The sequence below is a fragment of the Mirounga angustirostris genome, unplaced genomic scaffold (genome assembly GCF_029215605.1).
Source record: "Mirounga angustirostris isolate CCGP_5_RB_7025 unplaced genomic scaffold, mMirAng1.0.hap1 SCAF_11, whole genome shotgun sequence".
Lineage (NCBI taxonomy): Eukaryota > Metazoa > Chordata > Mammalia > Carnivora > Phocidae > Mirounga > Mirounga angustirostris.
Window position 1 is genome coordinate 42,327,739 of NW_026991719.1, and position 10,253 is coordinate 42,337,991.

Here is a 10,253-nt window from a genome sequence, read left to right on the forward strand (position 1 = left end):
CAAGCACCAGGAGGGGGAAAATTGGGGAGGAGGACGGCTGGAGCAAGGAAGTGAAGAAGCCAGGCCTGTTTTCTGACAAATATTAAATTACTTCATTAACACAAACGGATGAAGGAGGAAGGGGATTTATGACTTCGGTTGGGGGATGGGATCATCTACACTGACCGGAGAACGGAGCCCTCCAGGACTACACTGCCTTCAAGCCACAATGCAGTTCTTGTCTCTGGCCTGGCGGGGCATCCCTGGGCGTGAGCTCCTGGGGAGCTGTGGAGATGGGGACTTGGGGGTTCCCGCTGCATTGTCCTGAGCAGGCCCAGGCCTGCACAGATGCGGGGGCAGGGGGATGCGTTCCCCTAGGAAGAAGCCATCCTCCTCTGAGGACTCGGAACTGGAGCTAGAAGATGAGCTGGAGCAAGATCCTGAGTCCGAGCCCGATCCCAAGTTACACTGGCGGTGGCGATGTCTGCCCGAATGGTGGCGGTGATGGTGGTAGTGGTGGCGGCGGTGGCGACGGGTGGGGGCCCTGGGTGGGGGACTGCGTGGCCTGCGACGCTGGGCTGGGGGTGCACTCAGGGTCCGCCGCGGGCCTCCGTCAGACACCAGAGGGTCACGGAAGCTGACGCGAGGGGTGCTCTGGCGACCAAAGGCACTATCTTCCGGGCTTGGGTCGGGCTGGCTGGGGAGTCCCGGGGGCGGCTCTGGGGGGCCGCGGAGCCCCAGCTCTGGCATGGAGTGGCGGTGGGGGGCCCCTCTCAGAAAGTGGGCGGGCTCCTCAGGGCCTGCAACTGGAAAGAGATGGAGCAACTCCGTTATCTGGCCCCCGAGGGGAGGCCCGTGGAAGGGCTTTCTCTCCACTTCACCCCATCAGGACTGGGAAAGTGGGAGCAGCGGTCGGAGGGGGGCAGCGAGGTGGGGGGAGTTTGGGAAATGTGAGGGCTGGGGCAGGCTCTGGGTGGAGGGAATAGAAACGTGGCTTCTGATGGAAGGAGGGGGTGACATCGACTAAAGCCGATCAAGTTAGCCATAGAGTGGGGGCGGGGCCTGGGCGCGGAGGGTGGAAGGTCGGGGGTTTGGAGGAAAGGAGGAAGAACTTGGGTCAAGAAGGAACAAGCTGAGGCTAGGGGACGGGCCTTGTAACAGAGGGGGGCGGAGCCAGGGTTCACGAGGGGGTGTAGTATGGGCTGGAGACTAGGCCTAGCAAGGTTTGGGGGATGCAGCCGGGGCTGAGGTGGGGGCGGGGCCAGGGATGCCGCAGGTGAAGGGCCAGGGCGAGTCAAGGGGCGGGGCGGGGCTTGAGATGGGGCGGGGCTCCGAGAGGCTGGGCGAGGCTCGAGGGTTAGCTTACCAGGCTCCGGCTCCGTGCTGGTCCCTTTGGTGGCGGTCTCCGCCGCTTCCTCCGTGGCGGAGAAAGAGGCCGTGGATGCCGCGAGAGGTGCGGAGACCGTGCCGGCGCTCCAGCTCCGGCGGCCGGTCGCCGAAGCCGTGGGCTCAGACCCCAGGCTGCAGGCTCTCGAGCAGAAGATTAGGCCGCGGCGGGGCAGGAAGGGGCGGCCCAGCAGGGCTCGCCCGCAGCGACTACAGCAGAAGCAGCGGTCTGAGGCGTGCCAGTGCTGGCCCTCATAAGCCATCTGACCCTGGTCCAGGCCTGCGGGGACCGAAGAGAGGGGGGGAAACTGAGGCAGAGCCGGCAGGCATATCCCCTGCCTGTCCTGAATGGCCCCCTTCTTGGGAAAAGACAGGGAATCTGAGGCAGGGTACCTCAAGTCGCCCTCCCTCCCAACTCTCCAGAATGGGGCCCTTCTCTGGAGAAAGCAGGGAAACCGAGGTTTGGGCTTCACCCTAAGATTCCTCATCCTTTCTCTCCTGGAAACCGGCTGATGTCTCCTCTTCTCCCTTTCTCTCTTTCCCAGGGTGCCGCCTCCCAGATTGGGGGTGGGCATTGGACTCTGAGATGTGGGTCAGGCTTAGACATTAAGAGGTGGCTTCAGGTGGACCGAGTGTAGAAGGTGGACGGAAGGAAAGGCCTGGGTGGGTGGGCGAGGGGCAGGGCTTAGAAGGTAGGGCGGGGCCTTGGTGGGAAAGGAGTGGGTCTTAGAGGGTAGGGTGTGCCTTAGGAGGTAGGACCTTACCTAGGCTGATGCAGGAGTCTATTTAGAGTCTGGGGAGTTGGGCCTTGGCTGAAGGAGTAAGAGGGTAGCCCCAGGGGGCTGGGAATTAGAGGGAACCCTGGAAGTGGGCCTAGATACGCAGTGGTGCCTAGGGTCGTGCAGGGGGGTGGTTTAGAGGGTCCAGCATGATGGGGGATACTGGTGAGGGACTTGCGGAGAGGGGTGGAGGGCTACGGTGCCGGCGCCCGACTCCAAGTATGGACTATAACGGAGGATCCTGGTGCGGCGGCGCTCCGGCCCAGCCGTCCATCTGTCCTCCGGTCCAGTCGCCTGTTCACCCACCAATGTGCTCCCCACAGCCGTCACAGTACTCCGCGTGGCGGGCCTCGTAGCAGGCACAGCAGTGGGGGCGGCTCTGACGCATGACGTAGCGCTGCCCTCCCAGCGAGACTTCGCACTCGAAGCAGCAGAAGTGACCCATGTGCCAGTGCCGGCCCTCGGCCTCGGTGCACTCAGGGGAGAAGATGATCTGCAGGGGGGAGGAGGGGGGGACACACACGGGCCACTTCGGCCATCAGAAGGGCCTGCCCCTGGCCCTGCTCACCCTCCACTCCCACCCCGGGGAGGGCGCAGAGAGGTGCGAACCTCGTCGCAGGCTTGGCAGCGCGGGCGCAGGCGTTCGGCGTGGTGGCGGCCACAGTAGACTTTGCCAGCATGGTAGAAGTAGATGAGGTCCACCAGCAGCTCGCGGCACGTGGAGCACACGAAGCACTGCGGGTGCCAACAGGCACCCAGGCCTGCTCGGCTGGCGAATACGGCGATGTCCCCGCCTCCGATCTGCTTCCCGCACTGCCAAATGACAGAGAGACGCTGCCGCCGACATGGTCAGATGGACGGGGGTCAGCCAAGGCCTGTCGCACGTGGGCCTTCCCCTGGCTGACCTTTGTGACTGGCTCCACCTTGGGGCAACTTTTAGGCGGGCCCTGCCTACGCGGGAGGGTCCCCTAGAGGCCAACCGGACTCCTGGGGGTGGGAAACCACAGAGACAGGCCCTTCTAATCATGGGTGGCCTAAAAGGCAAGTCGTGTCCTCAGGGCGCTGGGGAAATCAAAGAGACAGGCCAAGCCCAGTAGGGGAACCTTAGTGACAAACCTCACCTTAGACCCCAACAGTAGGATCTAGGGTTGGGCTCCACCTACCCAGAGGGGCCTTGAAGACAAATTCCACCCACCACTGGGCCCTACAGACAGGCCCTGCCACTGTGGGTCAGTTCTTTTTATTTTTTTAAGATTTTATTTATTTATTTTTAAGTGATTATTTATTTATTTATTTGACAGAGAGAGAGAGAGAGAACAAGCAGGCAGAGCGGCAGGCAGAGGGAGACGGAGAAGCAGGCCTCCCTCGGAGCAGGGAGCCTGACACGGGGCTCGATCCCAGGACCCTGGGATCATGACCTGAGCCGAAGGCAGACGCTTAACCGACTGAGCCATCCAGGCGCCCCTTATTTATTTCTTTGAGAGAGAGAGAATGAAAGAGAGATCGTATGAGAGGGGGGAGGGTCGGAGGGAGAAGCAGACTCCCGCTGAGCAGGGAGCCTGATGCGGGACTCGATCCTGGGACTCCAGGATCATGACCCAAGCTGAAGGCAGTCACTTAACCAACGAAGCTACCCAGGCACCCCTGTGGGTCAGTTCTTTATAAGATTTTATTTATTTATTTATTTAAAAGATTTTATTTATTTATTTGACAGAGAGAGACACAGCGAGAGAGGGAACACAAGCAGGGGGAGTGGAGAGGGAGAAGCAGGCTTCCTGCAGAGCAGGGAGCCCGATGCAGGGCTCGATCCCAGGACCCCGGGATCATGACCCGAGCCGAAGGCAGACGCTCAACGACTGAGCCACCCAGGCGCCCCAAGATTTTATTTATTTATTTGAGAGAGAGAGTGAGAGAGAGAAAGAGCACAAGAGGGGGGAGCGGGAGAGGGAGAAGCAGACTCCCTGCTGAGCAGGTAGCCTGATGTGGGACTCGATCCCGGGACTCCAGGATCATGACCTGAGCCGAAGGCAGTCGCTTAACCAACTGAGCCACCCAGGCGCCCCCTGTGGGTCAGTTCTTAAGGACACGTCTGAACCACAAGAGGACCAGAGAGACAGCCCACGCCTCACATCCACTGTGAAGAGGGAACTAAGAGAAGGTCCACTAGGGCCTCCTTAGAGACCGACCACATTGGACGGTGAGCTCTGAGGAACAGGCCCTGTCCACCAGGGGGCCCTATAGACAGATCTTGCTGGCCAGGGAGGCCTTAAGGCATGGTCCCTGCCTAACAGTGGGACGTAAGGAAACTGACCCCATCCACCAGAGGGGACACGAGAGACAGACCCCTAGGGCTTAAGTGGCAGGCCTCATCTTCCCAGGGCCTAGAGCAAAGGCACTGCTCTCACTGACCGGGGCACTCCCTGGCTCACCTCCTCACAGATGGCCCCAGTGATGGTCACAGGGAAGATGCGCACGGTGCCACGGCCCAGATTCTCCCGCTTCCGCTGCTGGCTGAAGGCTCTGAGCTCTTTCTTCTCCTCCTCTTCCAGTGCCGTGCAGTACTGTGCCTGGGGTAGGAGGGTCTTCCAGGCTCCTCCCGCCATGCCTGCCCCCTCCCCTTCCAGAATTCATCCACACTTAGAGAGTTTACTTCTAGGCCTTGGTATAAGGGGGTGCTTCCTGCCCGAAATTCCCACCCCTTACCTCCTCTCCCAGGGCTCAGGGCTCAGCTGTGGTTTGGCCGAGTAATGGCCCAACTGTCCCTGCCTGTCCACACCTTTCACGTCAGATCGGCTTCCCTTTCCTCCTCTGAACCTGTGCATTTCTTTCCAGCTGCCTAGCATTTGCCCCGGCTGTGCCCCCACCCCCCCCAACTACCTGGCCTGCCGTTCCTGTCTTCTCACTCCTCACCTCACTGTCGTGTGGGGGAAGCTGGTGCAGCAGCTGTTTGATCCTGTATTTTTCCCCAGGACTGTTGACATACGGAACCTTGTCCTCTGGGAGGCAGCTGAAAAACTGGTATACCTGGGAGGACGTGGGGGACGGAAGAGAACAATTGAGACTAGGGGTGAGTTGAGATGCAGTGGGATGGTGGGCCCCTACTTGTCGGACAATATTAAAGTCATCGTAAGGGACCGTCTACTGACACTCTCCACCTCCCCTTCCTACAGGCTGGATCATTTCCATCACCTCCCAAACATGCTGTGATTTCCTTCAGGCCTTGACCCCACGTTTCTCTCCAGCTGCTGTCCACCGTTCTTTCTTTTACAGCAGAGTTCCTCAAAAGAGCTGTGGGCACTCGCCCCCTCCACTTCCTCTCCCATTGTCTCCAGACCTGACTGCAGTCAAGCTTCCCCACCGCCCCTTCTGTCCCTGCCCCTCCTCCAAAGCTGTTCCTGTCACGGTTGTTGATGATGTCTGCACCTTTAAAATCATTTTTCAGGTCTCAGGCCTCATCAGCTGGACCCATCAGTAGCACTGGACAGTCGATCACTCCCTTCTCCTGGCGACGCTTCGTTCCCTCGGCTTCCAGAACACTGTCCTCAGTTTCCTCCTACCTTATTGGCTGTTCCTTGTCTGTTTCCCTTTTGGGTCTTCTTCAACTAGCTGGACCCCAAATGCGGGAGGACCCTCAGGCTCATCCTTGGTTCTCTGGCCTCTCTCTACATTCACTCCCTTGGGAATCACATCCAACCTCATGGCTATAAATACCACTCTGTGGCTAATGCCTCACAAATCCATACCTCCAGCCCTGTGACACCTCCCTTGAGTGCCAGGCGGCATGGCCACTGCGCTCAGATCTCTAACAGGCATCTCAGAACTCCAGATGGCCAAAACCAAACTTACGCTCTTACTCTTCAACTTGCTCCTGCCTTGGCCTGTCCCCTATCAGTTAATCCCTCCCTCCCTGAGGTCATCTTTGACTCCTCTCTCTCACACAACCCACAAGCAAATCCTCTTAGCTCTGCTTTCAAAACACACCTGGAATCTGACCACCACTCACTACTTCTGCGACCATTGTCGTCAGTCACTGGACCACTGCACTAGCCTCCCCCTCACGGTCCCCCTGCTTCCACCCTTGCCCCTACAGCCTATTTTCCTCACAGTAGCCAGAGGGAGCCTGTTAAATCCTCAAACAAACCACATCCCTTCTCTGCTCACAACCCTTTTGTGGCTTCTCCTTCATTCAGAGTAGAGGTCAAAGTCTTCTCCATGCCCCCCTCCCTACCCCTGGCCTCACTTCCACCCCCTCTCCCAGTCACTCACTCTGCTCCAGCTGCACTGGTCTCCTCACTGTTCCCCACATGGGCCAAGCACACTCCTGCCTCAGGGCCTTTGCATCAGCTATCCCTTTTGCCGGGATAGCTCTAACCGTGGATATCTGCGTGGCACTTCTTTACCTCCTTCAGGAAACCCAAATGTCATTTTCACAGAGGCTGACCTGGGCACCCTATTTACATTCTAACATTTCTCTTCCTCTACTCCTTCCCTGCCTTTTTTTTTTTTATTCCATAGCCCTTACACCATCTGACATATTTTTCCAGGTTTGTTTACTGGCTGGTGCTCACTCTAGGAATCTAACCTCCATGTGGGCAGATGTATTTTGTTTGTGTTTTGTCCACTGCTGTGGCCTCAGTGCCCAGAACAGGGTCTGACATGCAGCAGGTGCTCAATAATTATTTGTTGAGCGAATCAGTAAATGGGGATGTGGCGAATGAAGTGCTGGGATGAGACCTGAGTTAAGCGGTAGAATAGGAGTGGGGTGAATAGGCCCCGACCAGCCCACTCAGTGGTCATTCAGTATTCCCCAAGAACTGGGGAGGGGGGCTGACCACCGTGAGATTGCAGAGGGGTCAGAAGGATGCATGCAGTCTAGTGTTGTCCCAGAAATAGGTTTCTACCTGAGTGTGTGTATGTGTGTGCCTGTGTGTGTGTGCGCGCGCATCTCCTGGAGAACAAGAGCGGGTGGCAGCCTCCGGTCACCTGCTCTGGCTTGAGACCAGGGGGCACCCAGGCATACTCCTCCGAGGCACAGCCTGAGTCATCATCGGAGATGGAGTGGCGCTGGAAGTCTGAGATTAGCCGACACATGATGCGCTCCAGGTCCACAGGCACCGTGTGCACAGCGTGCTCCTCCCTTGGGCATTTGCAGTGCTGACAGATCTTTCTGAGGGGGCCGGGATGGGGGTCAATGATTAAGGGGTAGCGCACTTGGAGTCCTGGGCAGCCCAAGGACGTCCAACTAAGGGGCAGGGACAGGCAGATTAGCACCACCCAAGGACTCCCGAGCCAGGACAAGGCTGTGGGCCCCGGGGGCGGGACTGCTGTGGGTAAGACAGGAGTGGAGGGCGAGGCTGTGAGCTGGGGGCGGGGCCGTGGGGTCTGCAGGCCATCCTCTGACTTTTATCTCTGGGACGCCAGACTTTCCTGGCAATGGGCCTGAATAGGGGCGGGGCTCTGAGTCTGAGATTGGAGTTATAAATTTAGGGGTTTCTCCTCAGGACTGGCTTTGGAGGTTGTGGGGGAACTTTCCCTAGAGACGGGCTCTAGCCTGTGCGGAGGCTGTGAACTTGTGGGCGGGTGGGGGCTCTGAGCCTGTGGGTAGGGCCTGAGTGTGCCGGCTGGTGGTATTTTATGAGATGTTTGGGGTACAGGGCTCCAGTGGGAGGATAGGACACTGGGTCCGGGAGAGGAGTTCTGAGCCTGAGAGGCGCTGGATGTCAGGGGACAATGCTCAGCGCCTGGGACTGAGGATTTCCCTAGGGATGGGACTCAGTGGCATGCGACAACACTTCTGGGGGCGGGGCTATGTGGCGGGTGGAGCTTTCCTGGAAACAGGACAATTGGGAACGAGTCAGGGGGCGGGGCCCTGAGTCTGAGCGTGAGGCTCCTCCCCCAACTGAGCTGCTCGGGCGGACAGGGCTCAAGCCTAGGGGTGTGGCCGGAGCTTCTAGGGGTTTCCCCTGAGGGCGGGGCCCTGACAAAGGCGAGGCCCTGGGATGGTCACCTACCTCCATCCATGCAGTAGGAAGCCGGGGCACTGCTCCCTGCAGGAGTTGCAGGGCTGGCCGCGGTCTGGGTCCTCCGCCTCTGGAGGCTGAAGAGGGTGGGGGCGGACGCGGGACCAGGCGAGGCGCGGGGGCGGGGAGAGAGAAGTCAACGCCCACCTCTCCACTCCAAGGCCCGCGACCGCACGCTGGGGCCTGTCCCACCAGGGCAGCGCTGGGCAGGCTGGGACAGCGCCGGCAGCGCGGGGGAGGAGGACACAACTGAGGTAGAGGCGGGGCAGCTGAGGCCACCTCCCTATATACCCCCTTTTCAGGGAATTCCCTTCCCCCTCACCCAGCCTTGGATACCTCCCACCTGCCTCTGACTCCTTCAGGCCTCAAACACCTCCCCCAGAACTCAGAATACTCTCCCCACCGGAGCACAGAGTCCCTAATCTCAGTGTCTCCTCCCAGGCCTCATCTTGGCCCCTTCTCCACCCAGGAGGCCAGCAGCATCCAGTTCCACAGGGTAGGAGTCTGAGGCCCCGTCCTTACCTGGGATCCCCACATGAACCCTGCCCCTCTTTTCTGAATCTCAACAGCCCCTCCCCCAAACCCTGGCTTCCCCCTTTCATACTCAAGGAACTGGAGACCCTCCTTCAGGATCTCAGGAGGCCCCTGATCCATTCAATAACCCCCACCGCAAGAAGCCTTGGCCTTTACCCTTCATATCCTAGGGCTATTCACTCCTCTGGACCACCAAACCCAGACCCCACTTAAAGACCCCTTCCAGAGGTAGAGCAACCCTGCTATCTAGGAACTCAGAAAGCTCCTGGTTCAAGTAGAAGCCTGGAAGCCCTCTTCCCCCACATCCCAATCCCTGGACCCTTAATATTCAGGCACCCCAGGAGTGTGGGACCTCACCCCTAAGATCGCCTTCTGCCAAGGTACAGGGAAAGTCCCTTCCCCCTTCCCTCCGAAGCTCAGGAAGTCCTCGCTCAGTCCAGGACCCCAGGATCCGGTCTTTTGGCCCTCAGAATCCCCTCCCAGAATTCACACGAGAGGGGAGACCACCAGGTCCCTGGGGTGCTGATAGAAGTGTGCAGAGAGGTGATTAGGGAGCAGGTGCCACCTTCCTCAATCCGCACGCTTCCAGCAGCCCCAGCCCCTCCGTTCTGGGAATCTGGGGACGGGGATTCCCAGACCCTCGGTGGAGCGCCTCCTCGCTATCCCAATCCCCTGCCCCCTCTCCTGGGCCTCAGTTTACCCCTGACTCCCACCGCTGCCCCGAGCCTCGCTCACCGCGCGCCCGGAGCGGCGCCTCCGGGACCCACGCGCGAACATGGCGCGCCCGGGAAGGGTCAAGCCGGGCAGGGTCAGGCCGATGGAATCCTCGCGGCCGTCAGGCCACCGCGCGTCCGGCCTGGGAGCTCTGTTCCGTAAATCTGACACCGGCGTGGGAGGAGCGCGCCCCGCACGGCCCGCCCCTGGCCCTGCACTCACTCCCGGGCCAAGGCGCCCCCTGCCTAGAGGTGAGGGGCAGGCAGCCCAGGAGCGCCACACGGGAGAGCTCCCCAGCCTTCCTGCCCTGGGCCGGAGCCAGGCCTCGGAAGCCTCGGCCCTCAGAGCCCCAGGGTAACACATGGCCTCTCACGGACTATTCCAGGGCTTGAGGGCTCTGTAGTGGAGGAGGAGGGACTTGGAAGTGGTGCGCTAGGGTATTTGTGTTGGCGTTTCGTGTCCGTTTCTCTTGGATGTTTATTTGGAGGAGGGGTTAAAGCCACCTCTTGCCCGCCCCCCCCCCCCCCCCCCGGTGATGTTCCGAGGGTCTCTTTCCCCCGGATGAATGCTGCAAGAATGATCTCCAAGCCCATCGTAGTCCCAGCTGGTGCTCCCTCGCCACCATCAGAGAGCTAGCTCTTAAACACCCCCACAGCCCCCACTCCCAAACCCTATCAGAGCCAGGACTATTTGAGACTTATGGCGGGAAGAGGTTAAAGTCACTGGCCAGGTTCCGAGGCCCCACTCCTCGCTCCCTCCCCTTCCTTACAGGCCCAGCTGCCCTGTCCCCCTAAGTCCTGAGAAATAGATCTTAAAGCCTTCCTTTCCTGGCTCCTATTTT

At 59.7% G+C, this 10,253-nt stretch overlaps 1 protein-coding gene across 6 annotated transcripts; it reads right to left on the reverse strand.

Annotated features, from left to right (window-relative positions):
• Window positions 1–68: 68 nt before the first annotated feature.
• PRICKLE3 (prickle planar cell polarity protein 3) lies at window positions 69–9,745 on the reverse strand. 6 transcript variants are annotated; one of them, XM_064574051.1, is made up of 9 exons: window positions 9,434–9,735; window positions 8,156–8,241; window positions 7,128–7,311; window positions 5,055–5,168; window positions 4,574–4,756; window positions 2,754–2,978; window positions 2,451–2,637; window positions 1,346–1,645; window positions 69–785 (listed from the first exon to the last, which is right to left on the reverse strand). In XM_064574051.1, exons 1-9 carry the CDS (start codon window positions 9,473–9,475, stop codon window positions 199–201), a joined length of 1,908 nt encoding a protein of 635 aa, XP_064430121.1. In that variant the 5' UTR covers window positions 9,476–9,735; the 3' UTR covers window positions 69–198. The 6 variants fall into 6 exon arrangements, with proteins under 6 accessions (XP_064430121.1, XP_045733777.1, XP_064430122.1 ...); XM_045877821.3 differs by having other exon boundaries at window positions 4,574–4,711; window positions 9,434–9,727; XM_064574052.1 differs by having other exon boundaries at window positions 2,754–2,957; window positions 9,434–9,725.
• Between the last annotated feature and the right edge of the window lie 508 nt (window positions 9,746–10,253).